Consider the following 22,120-nt stretch of genomic DNA (forward strand, 5'->3'; position numbering starts at 1 on the left):
GCTACAGTCATTCATTTTGATGACCGTTTAACATCCCATTGTGTGAATATGTAGCAGTTTATTCATCCTCAAACCATTCTTTACTGAAGTACCTATTATATTCTCAGTGTAAAAGTACCTATTACATTTTTCTTTTCTGGTTATTAACTGGACTAACTCTGTCACATCCATGTTTGCTAATAGCTTCATGTGATTTGAAGCTGTTCTTAATATTGATGCCTCCCTTACATTGTCTACAATCTATTTCTTCCCTTGCCTTTTCAGGATACGGTGGATGGCTCAGAACATGACTAATTAACTCACTCCCCCAAAGTTGAACCTCCCTACCCCTGAGGCTGAACCTGGTAGAGTAGAGCTTCCAAAAAACAAAACAGGGAACTCCCTGACAGTCCAGTGGTTAGGACTGCGCTTTCACTGCTGAGGGGCTGGGTTCAATTCCTGGTTGGCGGGAAACTAAGATCTCGCAAGCCGCGCAGCGTTGTCAAAAAAACAAAACAAAGGGCTTCCCTGGTGGCGCAGTGGTTGAGAGTCCGCCTGCTGATGCAGGGGACACGGGTCCGTGCCCCGGTCCGGGAAGATCCCACATGCCGCGGAGTGGCTGGGCCCGTGAGCCATGGCCGCTGAGCCTGTGCGTCCGGAGCCTGTGCTCCGCAACGGGAGAGGCCACGAGAGGCCAGTGTACCGAAAAAAAAAAAAAAAAAAAAAAAAAACAAAGACACATGACGATGCCCTAAATATAGCCCCACTCAGAAAGGACTAGACTGATCTGCAGATTGTCAAATGAGACCTGCTCAAGTAAGATAAAAGCTTAGTTCAGGGCCTAAAAAACAGATTTTTTTTTTTTTCTGGCTGCTCTGGGTCTTCGTTGTGGGGCACCGGTTCTTCTTTGTTGCGGCGTGCAGGCTTCTCTAGTCGTGGCGCATGGGCTCCAGAGTGTGCGGGCTCAGTAGTTGTGGCGTGCGGGCTCTCTAGTTGTGGTGCACAGTCTCAGTAGTTGAGGCACTCGGGCTTAGCTGCCCCGCGGCATGTGGGTTCTTAGTTCCCTGACTATGGATTGAACCCGTGTCCCCTGCATTGGAAGGTGGATTCTTAACCACTGGACCACCAGGGAAGTCCCAAAAAACAGAATATTTAAAAATAAACATTACACACTTCTACTGAGTTCAAAAAGGATGATGTTAAAGTGAAGTGGAAGAATAAAAATCAACTCTTTCTTTTACAGTATTCTGTTATTTTAAGTTTTTTATTTTTCTAGTATAGTTTATTTAAAAATCTATGTAGAGGCCTCCCTGGTGGCGCAAGTGGTTGAGAGTCCGCCTGCCGATGCAGGGGATATGGGTTCGTGCCCCGGTCTGGGAGGATCCCATATGCCGCGGAGCGGCTGGGCCCGTGAGCCATGGCCGCTGAGCCTGCGCGTCCGGAGCCTGCGCGTCCGGAGCCTGTGCTCCGCAACGGGGGAGGCCACAACAGTGAGAGGCCCGCATACCGCAAAAAAAAAAAAAAAAAAATCTATGTAGAGATATCTTTAACTTAAAAACCATTTAAGATGTTGTAACTATTCAAAGATGGAATCAGAATCTCTTCTAGTTGTGTAGTAGTTGAAATGATGTATCATTTTCAGAAAATTTCATAAATAAACAGAAAAGACAGACTTCCCTGGTGGTGCAGTGGTTAAGAATCTGCCTGCCAATGCAGGGGACACGGGCTCAATCCCTGGTCCAGGAAGATTCCACGTGCCTTAGAGCCCGTATGCCACAACTACAGAGCCCACGTGCTGCAACTACTGAAGCCCGCGTGCCTAGAGCCCGTGCTCCGCAACAAGAGAAGCCACCGCAATGAGAAGCCCGCGCACTTCAACAAAGTATAGCCCCCTCTTGCTGCAACTAGAGGAAGCTCACACGCAGCAGCAAAGACCCAACACAGCCAAAAACAAGCAAACAAACAAACAAACAAATAAATAAATAAACAGAAAAGACTTTGCACTATCACCAACTACTTTCCATGGTAACATTTTTAGCTCTTGGTTCAGACTACAACAGAGTTATCCAGCAAACCGTGCTTCCATGAGGCCAGCAAACCATTTCTGGGGCTACGAACATATTGTATTAAAGTTACACTAGCCAAAAGGGAGCCAGTGGGATTTATTTAATGATCTGGATTTATTAGGAATTCATGGAACAACTATATTTTCATAAATTTATTTTTATTAAAATTATATAAGTGTAGTAATAATACTTAAAGGCTTATAATAAAAACTTCAGTCCTCTGTACTCCCCTCACCCCTAGTCATACTTCCCACAGGCAGCCACATCAATTCTTCTATTTCCCCTCCTATGTTCCTCTTTATCTCTAAATTACATACTTATACTGCTATTTCTTGATTAATCATTTTTAGACATTCTCTACTGACTTCCCATCATGATAGTGAGGACTTCTTATCCCATACACACATAAGCACTGCCTTTCCTCCCAAACTCCCAACGTGGCTGGGTCACCATGCATGATTATATCAAGACTACAACTGCGGGCTTCCCTGGTGGCGCAGTGGTTGAGGGTCCGCCTGTCGATGCAGGGGACGTGGGTTCGTGCCCCGGTCTGGGAATATCCCGCATGCCGCGGAGCGGCTGGGCCCGTGAGCCATGGCCGCTGAGCCTTCACGCCTGGAGCCTGTGCTCCGCAGCGGGAAGGGCCACAACGGTGAGAGGCCCGCGTACGGCAAAAAAAAAAAAAAAAAAGAGTACAACTGCATAAGTAGTGTTAATCACAGAGGAGACATGGTGGTGATTGGACTATGGTGGTGGCAGTGGAGATGGGAAAAACAATGACTGATTCAAGAGATACGTGGGAGGGAGGGTAGATGGAACATAGTGTTTTTGAATGTAGGGGAGGAGAGAAAGGCAGGTACATGGGGAAATGGGCAGGTGGACGCTGATATTTACTGAAATATCAGCAGGTCGTAGCAGCAGGTGAGGGTGGGGTGGGAGAAATTGTAAGCTCAGTTTGGAACATATTGAGCTTGAGCAGTCCAAAGAGAGTTCCCAAATGGAGGCAGAAGAGTTTAGTGTGCAGGTTTGGATCTCCAAGTAGAAGACTGGACTGGATTTGGGAGTCATCAGTGTGTAGATGGCAACTGAACCACAGGAAAAAATGATGTTACCTAGGAAGAGAGTATAAAGTAAGAAGAGCGTCTTGGTTTGTGCACTGAGGAAGACTAACATTTAAGAATAAGCAGAAGGAGGGACTTCCCTGGTGGAGCAGTGGTTGGGAATCCGGCTGCAAACGCAGGGGATATGGGTTCAAGCCCTGGTCGGGGAAGATCCCACATGCCGCGGAGCAACTAGGCCCGTGTACCACAACTGCTGAGCCTGTGCTCTAGAGCCCATGAGCCACAACTATTGAGCCTGTGTGCCACAGCTACTGAAGCCCGTGCACCTAGATCCCGTGCTCTGCAACAAGAGAAGCCACCGCAATGAGAAGCCTGCGCACTGCAACGAAGAGCAGCCCCCGCTCACCGCAGCTAGAGAAAGCCTGCGTGCAGCGACAAAGATCCAATGCAGCCAAATATATAAATAAATATTTTTAAAAAAAGAATAAGCAGAAGGAAGCTAGTAAAGGGTCTGCTCTAATCAAGGCTCTTTTCTAGGCAAGGCCCTTTGTTAGGAGCTGTGGGATAAATAGAGTCTCTGAGCTCTCTGAGCTCACAGATCTCTGAGGCAGATAAGGCACAAGTGGGTTGAGTGTTAAGACTGGTTTTAGAGCCAGGCGGGTGTGAGTTCAAATCCTGATTTTGCTACTGACCAGATGTACAGCTTTAGGCAAAATAAATTAACTTCTCTAATTCTAATGTCCTCACTGTTAGCCACTAGGATGACTATTGTAAGTATAAAATATTTATACTTTAAAATGGTTAAGATGGTAGGTTTTATGTTATGTGTATTTTACCAAAATTAAAAATAAAATAAAAATTTTAAATAATTCAAAAAAAGTCCTAATCATAATTGTTTAATAATGTGGTGTTTTTGCAGTTCTGTTATTTCTGCTGGTTCTCTCAGTTCCTTGTTCCTTGTATGCTCAGTTATTTTTCACTATGTACTAGTCATTGTCCCTGAAAAATTACTGATGGTGATACTTTGAGGACCAGCACAAAGATGTATCCTTCCAGAGAGGGTCTGAGTTTGCTTCTGCCAGGCACTTAGAGACACTTCAGTTTAGGACTACTTTAAACTAGATTTATGACTTAAAAGTTTTTTTGAATACTTCATGTAATTTGGGCTACAAATCTATAAAAAGGTTAGCTATGGGTACAATGTCTCAAGGAGAGATTCCCCCCGCCCCCCCGCATATGTTCAGTGTAGTTCTAAGTTCACTTTCCTTGGGGTCTCTTGGGACAAGATGTGGGGCAGGTTTACTTCTGATTCCCCTTTACTCTAATCACAGACCTTTGGGGCCATGACTAATACAGGGAAGGCCTTCTAATAGACTCCCCACCAGGACTTCCCTGGTGGCTCAGTGGTTGGGAATCTGCCTGCCAATGCAGGGGACATGGGTTTGATCCCTGGTCCGGGAAGATCCCACATGCTGTGGAGCAACTAAGCCGGCAAGCCACAACTACTGAGCCTGCTCTCTAGAGCCTGTGCTCCGCAACAAGGGAAGCCACCACAATGAGAAGCCTGTGCACCACCACGAAGAGCGGCCCCCACTCGCCACAACTAGAGAAAGCCCACGCACGGCAATGAAGACACAACACAGCCTAAATTAATTAATTAATTAATTTTAAAAAAATAGACTCCCCACCTTGGTGGACCCTGAGCTTTAATTTCATTCCTCCTTACCTTACAGAGTTCTCATAATGAAATTCAAGCTTGCCCAGATTGGCAAATACCCTCGGAGCAAATTTGACTTTCATGTTTGCTTACCGGTCCCAATTCCTGAATTCCAATAGTCTTTGGTCTCCTACCTCTTATCTTGTCAGCTCTTCTGTGCTTTCAAGAATATTTAAAAACTATTTTATACAGCAGTTTTTAGTTGTTGGGGTTTTTTTTTGCAGCAAGTTGGCCCCAATAACCTTAGCAATCAGAAGTCCCTCTGTTTTATCTTTTCTTCCTTTTTATTGATTTCTGTTCTTGTATTTATTTTCTCCCTCCTTTTTTTTTTTTTTTTTTTTTTTTGTTCTTATCGTTGGTTGTTTTTTTTCCCCCTTACTTCTTGGGTTGAATGCTTAGTTCATTATTGCCTTTTCTTTTTCCATGATAAGGCTATTCTATTCTAAGTTTCTAAATTTCCCTTAAAGTACGCCTTTCATTGTATTCCTTAAGTTTTGGTATGTAGTGGAGGAGTGATTGCTCAAAGCCTAATTGTTTTCATCAACTCACCCCAGCAGGGCCATTGCGCTACCCTGATTTTTTCCTGAGATACCTGCAGTCAATGCCTGGATAATGCGGCCAATTTTCCCCATCAGGGGGCAGCAATGGTTGCCCAAAGCAATGCTGGAAGAGATAAGAGCATAATTTAAACTAACTTTTTCTGGGACTTCCTTGGCAGTCCAGTGGTTAAGACTCCACTCTCCCAATGCAGGGGGCCCAGGTCTGGGAACTAAGATCCCACATACTGTAACTAAGCCCACATGCCTCAACTAGAGAAGCCTGCAGCCAAAAATAAATAAACAAAATTTAAAAATATGTAAACTAACTTTTTCTATTCAGTGTTTTTCAATACTGCCTACATATGAAAATCACAGGGAGGTTTTTAAAAATACTGATACCTGGGTCCTACCCAGAGAATGTTCTAATTGGTGTGGGGTGCTGACTTTCAGTGACTGTAATGTGGAGCCGGCATTGAGAGCAACTTCTCCGATTTATCTGCTCACTGCCACCAAGGCCCAGACTGCATCTCCCTCCTCCCCACTCACACTCCCAATTAATTTTAAACAGTCTTCTGTCTTTCTCAAAGCTGTTATTGCCTGGTTTCCATATTTCTCTCTATTGTTTCTCCAAGTGAATTCGGGGAAGGAGGTAGAAACCCTGGTAATTTACCACATTGGCAGGAATCAGAATTCTCTCCCATATTATTTGTCTTCACAGGAGGTCTCAGCATGAGACGGCAGCACTGTTGTGGGATGACCGCCAAAACGGGCTCCGTGTTATCAGGGGTCTTTACCATCATGGCCATCGACTTGTACCTCATCTTCGAACAGAAGTACTTAAGGAGAAGCAATTGCACTGAGCTTACCCCACAGACCAAGAGTACAAGTATCCTGATAAAGCAGTTCATGATCTGCTGGAGTTTGACTATCGTCTTCTTCCTATCATTCATCACCATCATCATCTGCTTCTTGCTCCTATTCTCAGTATACGCCCATATGTACAAGGGCCTGGTGATCTACATCATCTGGATCTTTTTCTATGAAACTGTAAACATTGTAGTACAAACACTTACCAATGATGATTCTAACATTGGAGAGGTCAGAATCATGCGCTGGTTTGGTTTGGTGTCCCGTATATTGGGGCACTGTTTTTGGATGTACTTTGTCATCACCTATGCCTACATGATCTACAAAAATCAAAGCCAGGGCAATATCATGTCCTACAACAGACGTATTTCTACAGGCCGTGGAGAATTCCCACGGCGGAAATCAAAGATAATACACTTTACCCACCGGCCACTATAGTCAATGACGTTGGCCCTTTTCCGTGATAGGCAGATCTCCCAGGTTCTCATGGTAGTTCAGTTTCCATCTCTTTCACTTTTCAGCAAGCAGAGACTCTACTGCCACACTTTTGGGGGGATACGGAGAGAAAAGTGATTATAGTCACAACTGGAACACGCTGCTCATTAAGGATGTTTAGTTAAAGGACATTTATTATCAAGCACTCTTTGAGTTCCTCTTCCCTTGTCTTGTCATTACCTCCTTATTGGTCAAAACGAAGAGAGTGAGGAATGAAATCAAACTGAATTGCAGTCTGGCAATCCTTTCATCTTGGTATATCTTCATCAGCCTTCAACCCACAGCTCTCTGATGTAACCCAGCGACAGGCAAACCTGTATTTATATCTGAGTGTTATAGCACAAAGAATAGTGTTGGGGCCTTGAGGTCGCTTTGTGTTATGGTTTTTCTCCCTACGTCCTCTATACTATATTCCAGATAAGTAAAAGAATAAAAATAGAGAAAAATCATACTTCATTTTCTGTCTTGACTCCCCGCCCCCCAAATTTTTCAAGGAGCACAAAAGACACTTGTGGTTAATCAAAAGGTATTTGTTAAACTTTTCTGTCAGTCACTGTGCTGGACACTGCAGGAGGATACAGAAAAGTATAAGATATGAGGCCTGACCTTGAGGATTTTTCAGTTTAGTGGGAGAAACTAAATCATGTTTATGAATCAATTAGCCAACCACAAAAGACAGCACAAGATTACACACTATCACATAACAACAAACTTCACTTTGAATTCAGGTTCAGAAATTGTCAGAAGCAGTTTAAGCCAGAATGGAAGACAAACCGAGCAAATCTCTACTTCAAACATTAGACATTATGTTAAGTGTTTGTTTACTTAATAGCTTTCTTGAGGTATAATTGACATACAGTAAACAGCACATGTTTAAAGAATATAATTTGGTGAGTTTTGACACTAGTATATCCCAGTGAAACCATCACCGTAATTGAATTGATGAACACATGTATCACCCCCAAAAGTTTCTTCCTAATCCCTGTCTCCTGCCCCTTCTTGCACGACACCCCCCCCGCCATCACAAGGTACTGATTTGCTGTCCCTATATATTAGTTTGCATTTTGTAGAATTTTACATAAATGGCATCATACAGTACATAATCTTTATTTTTCTTTGCCTGGCTTCTTTTGCTCAGCCTAAGACCTTAAAGATTCACCCATGTCATTATGTATGTTGATAGTTCATTCTTTATTGCTGAGTAGTATGCCATGGCATGAATGTACCACAGATTGTTTATCCATTTGCCCACTGAAAGACATAGAGTGGTTTGTAGTTTGGGGCAATTATGAATAAGAACACTATAAGCAATTGTGTACAAGGCTTTGTGTGGATTTATGATTTCATTTATCTTGAGTAAATACCATTTTTACTTTTTAAGAAACTAGCAAACTTTTTTCCAGAGGGGATGTACCATTTTATACTCCCAGTGTATGAGAATTCCAATTCCTTCACATCCTTGTCAGTACTTCGTATAGACAATACGTTTTTCATTTTAGCCATTCTAATATATATATATATATATATATATATATATATATATATATATATAGAGAGAGAGAGAGAGAGAGAGAGAGAGAGAGAGAGAGAGAGAAGAGAGAGTGAGTATATAGTGGCATCTCATTGTGGTTTTAACTTTTATTTCTTTAATAACAAATGATGTTGAGCATCTTTTCATGTGCTTATTTAGCATTCTTATATCTTTTTTGGTAAGGTGTCTGTTCAAATCTTTTGCCCATTTTTTTGTTTTATTCACTAGTTTGTCTTATTTTTTAGATTCCATATATAAGTGAAAACATACAGTATTTGTCTTTCTCTGTCTCACTGATTTCACTAAGCATAATACCCTCCAGTTCCACCCATGTTGCTGCAAATGACAAAATTTCATTATTTTTTATGGCCGAGTAGTATTCCATTATATATATATGAATATGTATATTATATATAATATATATATTGGAATATATATATAATATATATATATATTCCATTCATCTGTTGGTGGACATTCAGGTTGCTTCTACCTTTTGGGTATTGTGAATAATGCTGCTGTGACTATGGTTGTCCTCAAGTTTCATCCGTGTTGTAGCATGGGTCAGAATTTTCTTCCTTTTTAAGGCTGGGTAATATTCCATTATATGAATACACCACATTTTATTTATCCATTCATTCATTGATGGGCATTTGGGTAGTTTCCAACTTTTGGCTATTGTGACTAGTGCTGCTGTGAACGTTGGTGTACAAGTATCTGTTCGAATCTCTGCTTTCAGTTCTTTTGGTGGGTATATACTCAGAAGTGGAGTTGCTGGATAATATGATAATTCTACTTTTAATTTTTAGAGGAACTGTCATACTGTTTTTCTCCACAGAGGTACTATTTTACATTCCACCAACAGTGCACAAAGATTCTAATTTCTCCACATCCTCCCCAGCACTTATTATTTTGGTTTTTTGATAGTAACCATCCTAAAGGGTATGAGGTGGTATCTCACTCTGTTTTTAAGTTGCATTTCCCTAATGTTTCGTGATGTTGAGAATCTTTTCATGTGTTAATTGGTCCTTGTATATCTTCTTTGGAGAAATGTCCACTGAAGTCCTTTGCCCATTTTTAATCAGGTTATTTGTGTTGCTGTTGTTGGGTTATAGAAATTCTTTATACATTCTTATTTATCACATATCTGATTAGCAAATAATTTCTCCTGTTCTACGGGTTGCCTTTCCACTCTATTGATGTGTCCTTTTTTACTATTTATTTATTTATTTACTTACTTACTTACTTACTTACTTAGGCTGCAAAGGGTCTTAGATGCAGGATGCCGGATCTTCATTGCGGCATGCGGGATCTTTGGTTGGAGCATGTGGGCTCTTAGTTGCGGCATGCGGGCTTCTTAGTTGTGGCATGTGAACTCTTAGTTGCAGCATGCATGCGAGATCTAGTTCCCTGACCAGGCATCGAACCCAGGCCCCCTGCATTAGGAGCGCAGAGTCTTACCCACTAGACCACCAGGGAAGTCCCTTGATGTGTCCTTTTATACATGGAAGTTTTTCATTTTTGTGTGGTCCAATTTATATATTTTTTCTTTTTTTTCCCCTATGCTTTTGGTGTCATATTCAAGATACCATTGCCAAATCCAATGTCATGAAGCTTTCCCCTTAGTTTCATACTTTTAACTGATAGATTTAGGCCTTTGACTCATTTTAAGTTAATTTTTGTATATGGTATAAGGTAAGGGTCTAACTTCCTTCTTTTGTGTGTGGATATCCAGTTTTCTCAATACCATTTGTTGGAAGGACTGTCCTTTTCCCCACTGAATGGTCTAGTCACCCTGCTGAAAATCATTTGACCATATGTATTAGTCTGCTCAAGCTACCATAACAAAATACCATAGACTGGGTGGCTTAAAAAACAGACTTTTATTTTCTCACAGTTCTAGAGGCTAGAAATACATAATCAAGGTGCCAGCAAATTCAGTTTCTGGTGAGAGTTCTCTTCCTGGCTTAAAGATATCCACCTTCTCTCTGGTCATTGTATGGTCTTTCTTCTGTACACAGGTTGGGAGACAGAGTGAGCTCTCTGGTATCTCTTCATTTTTTTATAAGGATACCAATCCTACTGGGTTAGAACCCCACCCTTATGACTACATTTAAGTTTTATGACCTCCCTAAAGGCCCTCTCATCAGTCACATTGGGGGTTAGGGCTTTGACATATCGATGTTGGGGTGGGGGACACAATTTTGTCCATAACACCATATATGCAAGAGTTTATTTATGGGCTCTCTATTCTATCCTATTGGTCTATATGTCTGCCTTTATGCCAGACGTTCACACTGTTTGATTAATACAGCTTTGTAATACATTTTGAAACCAGGAAGTGTGAGACCTTCAACTTTGTTCATCTTTTTTGAGATTGTTTTGGTCATTGGGGGTCCCTTGAGATCTTATATGAATTTTAGGATGGATTTTTCTATTTCTTAAAAAAAATCCTGTTGGGACTTTTTTTTTTTTTTTTTTTTTTTTTGCGGTACTTGGGCCTCTCACTGCTGTGGCCTCTCCCGTTGCGGAGCATAGGCTCTGGACGCACAGGCCCAGTGGCCATGGCTCACGGTCCCAGCCGCTCTGCGGCATGTGGGATCCTCCCGGACCGGGGCACGAACCCGTGTCCCCTGCATCGGCAGGCAGACTCTCAACCATTGCGCCACCAGGGAAGCCCCTGTTGGGACTTTGTTAGGGATTACATTGAATCTGTAGATCGCTTTAGGTAGTATTGTCATCTTTTTTTTTTAAGTAAATGTATTTATTTTATTTTATTTATTTTTGGCCGCGTTCGGTCTTCGTTGCTGCGCACAGGCTTTCTCTAGTTGCGGCGAGCAGGGGCTACTCTTCGTTGTGGTGTGCGGGTTTCTCATTGCGGTGGCTTCTCTTGCTGCAGAGCATGGGCTTTAGTTGCATGGGCTTCAGTAGTTGTGGCTCGCGGGCTCTAGAGCGCAGGCTCAGTAGTTGTGGCACACAGGCCTAGGTGCTCCACGGCATGTGGGATCTTCCTGCACCAGGGATCAAACCTGTGTCCCCTGCACTGAAAGGCGGATTCTTAACCACTGTGCCACCAGGGAAGCCCACTATTGTCATCTTTTTTTTAATATATATTTTATTTATTTATTTATTTATTTATTTTTGGCTGTGTTGGGTCTTCATTGCTGTGCGCGGCTTTGTCTAATTGCAGTGAGCAGGGGCTACTCTTTGTTGCGGTGGGTGGGCTTCTCATTGCAGTGGCTTCTCTTGTTGCGGAGCTCTAGGTGCACAGGCTTCAGTAGTTGTGGCATATGGGCTCAGTAGTTGTGGCTCACGGGCTCTAGAGCGCAGGCTCAGTAGTTGTGGCCCATGGGCTTATTTGCTCCAAGGCATGTGGGATCTTCATGGACCAGGGCTCGAACCTGTGTCCCCTGCACTGAAAGGTGGATTCTTAACCACTGCGCCACCAGGGAAGCCCACTATTGTCATCTTTTTTTTTTAATATATAAATTTATTTATTTTATTTTATTTATTAATTTTTGGCTGTGCTGGGTCTTCATTGCTGTGCACGGGCTTTGTCTAATTGCAGTGAGCAGGGGCTACTCTTTGTTACAGTGGGTGGGCTACTCATTGCAGTGGCTTCTCTCATTGTGGAGCTCTAGGTGCACAGGCTTCAGTAGTTGTGGCACATGGGCTCAGTATTTGTGGCTCACGGGCTCTAGAGCGCAGGCTCAGTAGTTGTGGCGCATGGGCTTAGTTGCTCCGAAGCATGTGGGATCTTCATGGACCAGGGCTCGAACCCATGTCCCCTGCATTAGCAGGTGGTTTCTTAACTACTGCTCCACCAGGGAAGTCCCTGAACTTCATTAAGTCTTGAGACCAGGTGTGATCTCAGTTAAAAGACCATGGGTTCAAGTCCCAATCTGCGTTTTGTTTGGATTCAAGTCCCAATCTGAGTCACACGGTTTCAAAACCACTTCTTTCTGCCCCTCTCCCAGCTCAGCCAGGTAGAAACTCTACTCCAGACTGGTGCAGCCAAGAACACAGGGCTCCCTTTCCCTTATTCCCCAGTCAGGGTTTTCTTCCCAGGAGGAGCCAGACATTGGCATTTCTCACCTTGTGTCCCAGGTACCTGTTGCTGAGGCTAAGAGGTGTGGCTCCCTTCTGATGCCTAGTCCCTACTCATGGGATGGAGGCATTACCTTAGGTGTGGCACCACTGAGAATATTGGGGCTCCAATTGCCCTTGCCCCAGATTGTAAGGTAGTGGTTCCAATGACAGGAGAGGCAAGCCAGGATGACCCCAGACTACTGTCTTCCCTTTCCCACAGAGCACTCAGCTCCTAAAGCAGGAGTATCACTAAGACAGAAGCATACAGTTGTCCCCTCCCCCAATGCCAGAGCCGTGGACCAGAGGTTTTGGCTGAGGCAGGGGAGAAGTAAGCCATAAAACAGATATTTGCAATCTCTCCCCCAAAGGAACTGGTTTTCTTTACATAACAGAACAAGAAGTTCAAGCCTAAAGGTGCTCTAAATAGTGACAGTTGTAGCAAGAGGCAATTGAGAGGAGATGTGTAGATCACACATGAAGATTCAGGCTAAACTGTAGGCTAGCTAGTTTTCAGGAGAGAAGTGGGGAAAGAAACGATTGGAGGAAGCCCTCCTGGGGTCAGAACGAACATCAAACACTGACTTCTGGAAATATTACTTCAAAGGAGACTGAATTTGATTGGATGGTCTATAGAGCAATTTATGCCCCATGTCAGTACTGAAAACAAAAGGGCAATCAGCCAGCTATTAGGAGGCCTTAACAGCTGGGTGTGGTCAGAGAAAGAGGGAGAAGAGTTCTGGCAAAACCACTGTTATCCTAGAATCACTGTGGGCATATCCTAAGCTGCACCTCTATGAGAAGCAACATCAGAGGCTTCACATGTGGGTGTTGGGTGGTGAGGGGGTGGGGGGGTGGAGAATATAATTTACTAAAAAAATCCAGCCAGTGACACTGAGCTGGGCCCTGCGGGGCTCCTCGGCACAAAGCCTTTCTGTGTCCCTCATTTCTTTGATTACTGGAAATAGCCTTCATTCAGCCTCCATTACCTTCCCCAACTTCCAATGGACAGATTCAAGCAGTTGTTATTTAGGGAAGGGAGGGGATGCCAGACAAGGGAGAAACAAACAGTCAAGAGAAACAATAGTGCAGCCTTGAGATAAGGTCACACAAAGATATCTTTGAGCGGTTTTTCAGATACTGAAACCCCCTCCAGGTGGGAGAAGGTAACTATTAATGATGGTATGCTACCCACAAGCATGTGGACCCCAGAGGAGTTGGAACCTTAAGGTTGATGATGCTGACTCCTACTTACCTCACCATCAACCCATCAGAAGAATGCAAGCCCATCACTGCCTTGATCCTTATCACCTACCTCCCACCACAAGCCCTGTCTATAAGACCTCTCCCTATTCCCCAGGGAAGGGGCACAGTTTTTGAGGCCTAGCCTACTGTGTTCCCTCTTTGCCTGGCAAAGAAATAAAGCTACTCTTTCTCTTTCCTCTGAAATTCTGTCTCTTTCTTTGCCCCCTTTCTGACCCATGGCCCCCACAGGAGCAAGAAAGATTTTTCTTAAATGCTCTGGAAGCTGCTCTGTGAGTAGGGACGAGGTTTAGTTGATGCAGACAGGGAAGTATCGGTGCAGCTATCCACCGGCCAGCACACTGCCTCTCCCACCCCACATGGGACCCTTCAGGGCCTGGGGTGTAGTGAGAGGTCTGTGTCTCAAGGACTGAACTGTGGAGTCACAGTTGGGAGGTTAGTGGGGTATAAGGTGTAAAAATATTTGGGCTGAACCTTGAAAATACTATGCTGGTGGGGGAAAGGATAAACTGGGAGATTGGGATTGACATATACATGCTATTATACATAAAACAAATAACTAATAAGGACCTACTGTATAGCACAGGGAACTCTACTCAATACTCTGTAATGACCTATATGGGAATAGGATCTAAAAAAGAGTGGATATATGTCTAACTGATGTACTTTTCTGTACAGCAGAAACTAACACAACATTGTAAGTCAACTATACTCCAATAAAAAAACTTTTTTAAACCTAAAAAAAGAAAAGAAAATATTATTCTGTGAAGTAAGCCAGACACAAAAAGACAAATACTGTATGATTTAATTTATATGGGGTACTTAGAGGTAGTCAGATTTATAGAGACAGAAAGTAGAATTAACAGAGGCTGGCGGAAGACGAGGGAGGAAGAATTCGTGTCTGATGAGTACAGAGTTTTTTCTTGGAGAATATGAAAAAGTTGAGGTGGGGGGTGGTGATGCTTGCACAACAGCATGAATGTACTTAACGTCATTGAATGGTACACTGAAAAAGGGTTAAAATGGTAAGATTTATGTTATGTATATTTTACCATAGCAATAAAACAATTGCTACTGACAAAAAAAGAATATTTGGGATTGATAGAGTGAGCGAGGAGAAGGCTGGAGGGAGGCGGATGGCAGCCTGTCTGTGCTCTGACAGGACTGAAGAGGAGCCCTGTCCAGTGACCTTAGAAGGAAACCATACCGAACTTCCAACTGGTTGTCCCTCATCGGAAACACATCAACCAGAGGCCTGCACGTGTTCCCCTCGTGTGTGACTGTTCCCCCTCTCTCTGACCTCACAGTGGTAGCTGGCCAGTGTGGGGAATGAAGAGGAGGCAGCTTTGCTCTGGAGTTCTCCGAACCGGGAGCCAGTAAGAAGGCGATATGATCTGGGAGGGACGATTGCTCCAGGGCCCGCCCTACCACAGCCTTGGGCCCTCCGCCATAAATACCTTCAACAGGTCTTCCGAGGGAGCTAGGCAACTCCACCCTGGCTGGAGCCAGCCTCTAGAGTTCAGGTCTAACCTAGGTTGCAGCTGGGGGTCTGCCTGCTGGATTGTCGCCTGAATGACCTGGCTTATTGTTGTGGCACCTTCACCCTGGGCAAATGAGATAGTCAACCTTGGATCCGTAAACCTTGCCCCATTCCATTCACTGCTGGCTGAATCCTGTGACTTGGGACAATTCTGGGTCAGACCCAGGGAGTAACTCAGGGAAATTACATTTTTAAGGGCTTGGAAGGAAAGAAAAGGGGGCCGAGGGGAAGGTCAGGGATAATTCTAGGCCCTTGAGGAGCCATGCTAGTTTTCTGAGAAAATGTGTTTCTTCGGAGACACGAATATCCCAGTAGGAGCCCAGAACTGACTCTACCATTATTCCAGATACAGGAACTTCCTAATTCCCACAAGCCTGACACCAACAGGAGTACCCTTTGTGCCACCTTAAAGCATGGCTGCCGCTGGAAAAGCAGAGCTACCTGAAGATTATTCCAGGCCAGTGATGCCCTCACTTCCCAGTGATGTGCTCACCTGTAGCTAGTGAGGCCAGAGCAGGGTCAGAGCCCGTGTCCCTTGACTTCCAGCCTATTGTCTGTCTATATACCCTTATTACTCTTAGCTCTTCCATTTACATCTAGTGGCTTGAGGATTTGTCCTGGGCTAGCACTGACCTCTTGTCAGGTATCTCCACAATTTTTTTTTTTTTTTCTGCAGCCGATGCTCTGGTAAAACAAGTATAAAATGAATGACAAGAAGTTCTCCTTCATGATGGGCATCTTCTGTATCCTCAACACCATCCAGTTCCTCATCTTTGAAGTGAACGAGGTTGCATACATCGGCTACGAGGACAACTTCAGCATCTACAAGGAGACAAAGTCTGAGCTAGTCTCTTGGGTCACGACCTACAAGAAGCATATCAACATCTGCCTATCCACCATCACCCTCCTGGTCAGCTCCTTGTTCCTCTATTGCATCCACATCAGCAACTACGCAGGGCTGCTGTGCTACACCATGTGGATCATCACCTATGAGCTCCTCAGCTTCTCCGTGGTCCTGCTCACCAATGGGACCATCAAAGAGCAGTTCAAGGAGCTGAGGTACTTGCACTTGATTTTCCAGGTCTCCCGAATGATCCTGCACTTTTTCTGTCTGCCCTTCGTCACCAAGTATGCGTACTCCCTTTACAAGGACCTCAAGGCTTTAAGCAAGATAGGCCGCTGCAAACACTCCTCTGTTGGTACAGTTGTCTCGTGGCCACCTGTCGGGCTGGGAACCTTGCACCGCAAGTTAAACTAAACTGTGCCAGGAAGAAGGGAGAGAGAGGGACAGCGCTCCCCAGCGGTGGCTTGCCCTTCCCTGCCTGCCTTCTGCTGATTCTCCTTGCCTTTTCTGGGTTCTCGAGTTTTATGCGCTTAAGAATGACCCTTGGGGGAGGGAGGGTTGCGTGGATCAGTTATTATACATGTGTATTTATGACTTGTTTTGGCATTTAATTATAGACCGCCCTTGTGCTTACTTAACCATCTCACTGGTGTATCCTGTTGTCTCTCATTGTACCCTCCTCTCTGCACATCCTTAGTTTCTAACTTTTCTCTTGTGGATTGCCCCACTGATGCCTGGTTCTGCTGAATCCTTTATGAGCAGTGCTATTTGATAGAAATTTCTGTGCTGATGGAACAGATCTACATCTGTGCTGTCTACTAGCCACATGTGGCTACTGAGCACTTGGGACATGGTTATTACAATCGAGGAATCAAATTTAAAATTTTATTTGGTTTTAATTACTTTCAGGTTCAATAGCCACGTGTGGCTGGCTTGTGGCTACCATGTCGCAGAGCACAGTAATCTGGAGCCTCATTTTACTCCTGCGTGTAACTGTAGACCCCCTTTCCAACTTCATGCATCACTCTGCTTTCCTCATAATGTTCAGAAAGCAGTTCCTCATGTTGGTTCATAACACAGCAAGAAGAATCCCCATTTAAGAAAGTTCTAGGCTTCCCTGGTGGCACAGCGGTTAAGAATCCGCCTGCCAATGCAGGGGACACGGGTTCGAGCCCTGGTCTGGGAAGATCCCACATGCCGCGGAGCAACTAAGCCTGTGCTCTGCAACTACTGAGCCTGTGCTCTACAGCCCGCGAGCCACAACTACTGAGCCTGCACGCCTAGAGCCCATGCTCTGCAACAGGAGAAGCCACCACAGTGAGAAGCCTGTGCACCACAATGAAGAGCGGCCCCCGCTCGCCGCAACTAGAGAAAGCCCGCACCCAGCAACGAAGACCCAGAGCAGCCAAAAATAAATAAATAAAATAAATAAATGTATAAATAAATAATAAATTTTAAAAAAATTAAAAAGAAAAAGTTCCAAGATTTCTCAACTCAAGCACTATTGACATTTTGGACTGGATAATTCTGTCTCATAGGGGTCTGTCCAGTGCACTGTAGGATGTCTAGCAGCATCCCTGGCCTCTACCCACTAGATGTCAGTAGCATCCCCCAGCCTCTTTTTTTTTTTTTTTTTTAGCATCCCCCAGCCTTGTGACAAACAAAAATATCACCATGCATTGCCAGTTGTTCTCTGGGGGGCAAAATTACCCCCAGTTGAGAACCACGATTTTTTTTTTTTTCAGTATGCAGGCCTCTCACTGTTGTGGCCTCTCCCGTTGCGGAGCACAGGCTCCGGACGCGCAGGCTCAGCGGCCATGGCTCACGGGCCCAGCCGCTCCACGGCATGTGGGATCTTCCCGGACCGGGGCACCAACCCGTGTCCCCTGCATCGGCAGGCGGACTCTCAACCACTGCGCCACCAGGGAAGTCTCACCTTGTATAGTTTTTAATTCTAATGTTCCCATTTTATGGTTTGATGAAACTTGAGACTCAGGCCACTTAAGTGATATGATCAAGGTCCCATAGTATCAAAATCAGGATTTGGATCTAGATCATCTAACTTCTCTTTTTTTTTTAAATTAATTTATTTTTGGTTGTGCTGGTTCTTCATTGCTGAGCGCAGGCTTTCTCTAGTTGTAGTGAGCGGGGCTCCTCTTCATTGCAGTGCACGGGCTTCTCATTGTGGTGGCTTCTCTTGTTGCGGAGCATGGTCCCTAGGCGCACGGGCTTCAGTAGTTGTGGCACTCAGGCTCAGTAGTTGTGGCTTGTGGGCTCTAGAGCACAGGCTCAGTAGTTGTGGTGCATGGGCTTAGTTGCTCCGTGGCATGTGGGATCTTCCTGGACCAGGGCTCGAACCCATGTCCCCTGCGTTGGAAGGTGGATTCTTAACCACTGCACCACCAGGGAAGTCCCTAGATCATCTAACTTCTTATATGACTGTCCTACTTGGTTCCCTGAAGCACTCTTACTTTTACCAAGATAAGAAGAGGGACCTCCTTTTAGAATAATTCCTTTTCCTTCAAAAAATGTTGGGAGTGAAGTCAGGGCCACTGTTTTGACCATGCTCCTCCAAACCATGAGCACAGACAGCAGCCCAGTTTTACTGAACACAATTTGTGCCGGGTAGTATTCTAACAATTCCCTCAATTCTTTCCACCACCCCGTGAGGGACAGATTTAGATCCAGGCCAGGTCCCAAAATGACCACCAGATGGCAGTCAGCAATAAGCTTTTGCTTAGTGCTGTTTGCCTTCTAAACCAGATCCTCTAGGGGTGGCTGATTTTGGGATTTAGGGAACCTCAAGCTGATGACTGAGGATTAATAGCATGTGTCTCCACCCTAGTCTCATAATGTGTAACTTGGTACCAGAAACAAAAAACAAAATAGGCCAACTTCAGGGTTTTAATCCCCTGTCCCAGCTGGGGTAGCAGTGGGAAGGTCATGTGTGTGGGTGCAGGTGTGTGTGTGTGTGTGTGTGTGTGTGTGTGTGTGTGTGTAGAAGGGGTGGAGAGAAACAGAGTTCCAAGAATTAGCTCAGCTAAGAGTTACCTGCTGCCCTCAGATACAAGGCTGTGAGCACCTCAACACCAAGAGTCCTTGGAAAGTGCTGTGTCCACCTCCACTTCCCAGCCTCCCATTCTCTCTGCAACTCCTTCCACTCCACTGAGACGGCTTTTGTTAAGCTGATCTCCACGCTGCCCAATCCTGAGCTCAGCCTTCCCTTGCCAGACCTCTCCATGGCTTTTGACCAGCTGATCCCTCCCTGTCCTGCAAACAGGTTTCTCTTTTGGCCTATGGGACACCAGGGCCACCACTCTCCATTCACCACCTACATCACTGGCCCTCCTCCATCTCCTTTGCTGGTCCCTCTGCATCTCCCTGACCTCCAAACACTGACGAGCTCCCAGGCTCAGTCCTTGGTGCCCTTCTCTTCTCTGTCTGGGTCATTCCCAGCTCTCCTGGCTCAGGCCCGTCATGGGTAACCCCCATATGGACAGCTCCTGTCTGGACCTCTCCCTGAAATCTGTACTTGTTGGTCCAATCGCCTCCTTGCTGTGGCAGGTGCCTCTATATGGTTCCCAAAGGTCCCTGCCAATTGATATTCACACTCGTCACCTCCCCTTGAGTGCAGGCTGGGCTAGCAACCCTCTTCTAATAAATAAAACACAGCAGAAGTGATAGGATGTCATCTCTAAGATTAGGTTACAAAACCACGATGACCTCAGGGTTGCTTGCTCTCTCCACGGGAGGCCAGCTGCCACACTGGGAGCATCTCAAAGGAGAAGCTGGCATGGTCAGGAAGGACGTTGCTAACCAACAGCCCCCAAGGACTTAAGTCCTACCAACAGCCTCCTAAGTGAGCTTGGAAGCAGATCCTCTCCAAGTCGAGTCTTGAGAGGGGCCCCAGCCCCAGCTGGACACCTCCACTGCAGGTGAGAGCCCCTGAGTCAGAGGACCTGTGCCAGCTGCACCGGGGTTTCTGACCCACAGAAACTGTGACATAGATGCGTGTTCTCTTAAGCTGCTATGTTTGGGGGTAATTTGTTACAAAGCAATTGATAAGTAATACATGTGCCCAGTAGCTATCTCAAAACCTGTTGCGATCCATACTTGTGGTGGTTTTCTCCCATAAAGCTGCCCTAACGCCCAGTCTTTCCCTCCTCCACCCTTCCAGTTGCTCAGGTCAAGGACCCAGGAATCATCCTTGGGTTCTCTCTCTCTCGCAGCCTTTACCCAACTCCTCAGAAAACCCTATCAGCTCCACCTTCAATGTGCATTTAGATCTCACCACTTCTCATCCCCTCCCCTACCACTGCCCTGGCCCTGGCTGTCACTGTCTTTTGCCCAGGCTGTTGCAGTAGCAGCATCCTAACTGGTCTCCCTGACACCACCCTTGCGCCCTCTGCAATCAGTTCTCCACCCAGCAGCTAGAGGGATCCTGCTGAAACCTAAGTCAGATCATGTTTCTCCCTCTACTCTGCTATTCACATCCTGCCAGGGCTCCCCACTACACTCAGAGGAAAAATCCCGAGTCCTCATCATAGAATGTTGGGTGCTAAGTGATCCAGTTCCCTGCCATCCCTCCAATCTCCTTCCTAACCATTCTGTCCTTCCTCCCTCTGCTCCAGCTGCCCTGGCTGCCTTGCAGTTCCTCTTACACACCCAGCACACTCCAGCCTCAGGGCCTTTGCACCTGTCTCTTCAGCCTGGGATGTTCTTACTCCAGGGGTCCACTGGCTTCCTCTCATTTCTTTCAGGGGTCTGCTCAAAAGCCATCACAGAGCTCTTCCCGAACAACCTATGTGAAGCAGCTCCTCCCCCCACCCCTCTGTAACCCACTTACCCTGCTTTACCTTTTCCATAACACATATTATCACCTGACTTACTATATACAGTTATCTCCCCCCAAAATATAAGCACCATATTATCTTCAATGCTATTTTCCCAGCACCGAGAACAACACATAACAGGTGCTCGATAAATATTTGTGGAATGAATGGGCCTGCACCCTCAGCAGAATAGAATGGCCTGTTCCTTGTTTTCGAAATGATGCTTCCAGTAGCTGGGCTGATGATGGGCAAATTACTACTCTGCTCTTTTGGCCTCCTCTTCCTACTCCTTTTTTTCTCTCACTCACTTCTGGAGACTCTGGTGAAGACTGTAGACAGTTACATGTGGGAAAATACCCACAAAGGATACAAGAGTATCAGCTTCCTTGTCCCTTTCCTCCTTCCCTAATCCTTATCCCTGCACCAGCTGCTGACACTAGAAACACCACCTCGTCTCCCAGCGCCACCTTACCAAGCCTAAAACAAGCGTTTCAAACAATGCAGGAGTCCCTGGGAAGGGCAATACTCTGAGAGCTGTCACCCACACCTGTGAAGATCTCTGGCCTTCCATCCTCCATTTCTTCACTAGGTTTGCTGAGTATCTACTGCATAGCAGGCCCTGAGCTAGGAACAGGGGGATACCCTGAAAAGTAAGACAGCCCACATTTCAAGGGGCTCCCAACCTAGTGAGGGGTGGGGGTCATTCAGGGTAAGCATATCTACGCATACCGCAAAAAAATTAAAAAAATTAAAAAAGGTTAGCAGGGCTTACTTTCAGGAGAGCTGGAGGGGTGTAGGAAACAGAGACACTGATCTTTTTTTTTTTAATAATTTTATTTTTTATTGGCCGCACAGCTTATGGGATCTTAGTTCCCTGACCAGGGATTGAATCCTGGTCCCCAACAGTGGAAGCACAGAGTCCCAACCACTGGACCACCAGGGAATTCCCCAGAGACTGTGCTCTTCAAGGGCACATGCGAAATCTCACACACCCTGAGTTCCAGTGCACAGGCAGTAATATGAAAGGAGCTTGGGTCAGACCCACCTGCTGACCTTGAGAGCCTCTCAGAGAGGCAGGAGGCAACTGGGACTCCCCCTGGGGACATAGACACTGGCGGAAGTCATTTTAGGGAGATTGTTCTACCACAAGGACACTGGTGCTTGGCAAGCACCATCTTGGAGTCCACTCTCCAGTCTATTAACACTGGGGATGGGGGGAGGGAAGCACCAGCCCTGAGAACCCCCACAGGCCATGCAGCCAGTTGCCCTGGGACCCACCCCTCCTCAAGCGGGAGGCCAG

The 22,120-nt window shown here is 45.5% G+C and overlaps 2 protein-coding genes and 1 non-coding gene across 3 annotated transcripts; 2 read left to right on the forward strand and 1 right to left on the reverse strand.

The window, feature by feature from the left end:
- Positions 1-6,067: 6,067 nt before the first annotated feature.
- TMEM217 (transmembrane protein 217) lies at positions 6,068-6,667 on the forward strand. Its single transcript, XM_060111150.1, has one exon. The coding sequence runs from the start codon at positions 6,092-6,094 to the stop codon at positions 6,665-6,667; it is 576 nt and encodes a 191-aa protein (XP_059967133.1). The 5' UTR covers positions 6,068-6,091.
- Positions 6,668-9,661: 2,994 nt separating this feature from the next.
- Positions 9,662-9,734, reverse strand: TRNAR-CCU (transfer RNA arginine (anticodon CCU)). Its single transcript has one exon. It is a non-coding gene; the product is annotated as a tRNA-Arg (tRNA).
- A 6,113-nt stretch (positions 9,735-15,847) lies between these two features.
- TMEM217B (transmembrane protein 217B) lies at positions 15,848-16,402 on the forward strand. The gene has a single exon (XM_060109197.1). It carries the CDS (start codon positions 15,848-15,850, stop codon positions 16,400-16,402), a length of 555 nt encoding a protein of 184 aa, XP_059965180.1.
- The last annotated feature ends 5,718 nt before the right edge of the window (positions 16,403-22,120 follow it).

The sequence above is a fragment of the Mesoplodon densirostris genome, chromosome 10 (genome assembly GCF_025265405.1).
Source record: "Mesoplodon densirostris isolate mMesDen1 chromosome 10, mMesDen1 primary haplotype, whole genome shotgun sequence".
Lineage (NCBI taxonomy): Eukaryota > Metazoa > Chordata > Mammalia > Artiodactyla > Ziphiidae > Mesoplodon > Mesoplodon densirostris.

Excerpts from the sequence above, each read along its gene's own strand:
- TMEM217 (XM_060111150.1), top strand. The coding sequence starts at position 6,092 with ATGAGACGGCAGCACTGTTGTGGGATGACCGCCAAAACGGGCTCCGTG.
- TMEM217B (XM_060109197.1), top strand. The coding sequence starts at position 15,848 with ATGAATGACAAGAAGTTCTCCTTCATGATGGGCATCTTCTGTATCCTC.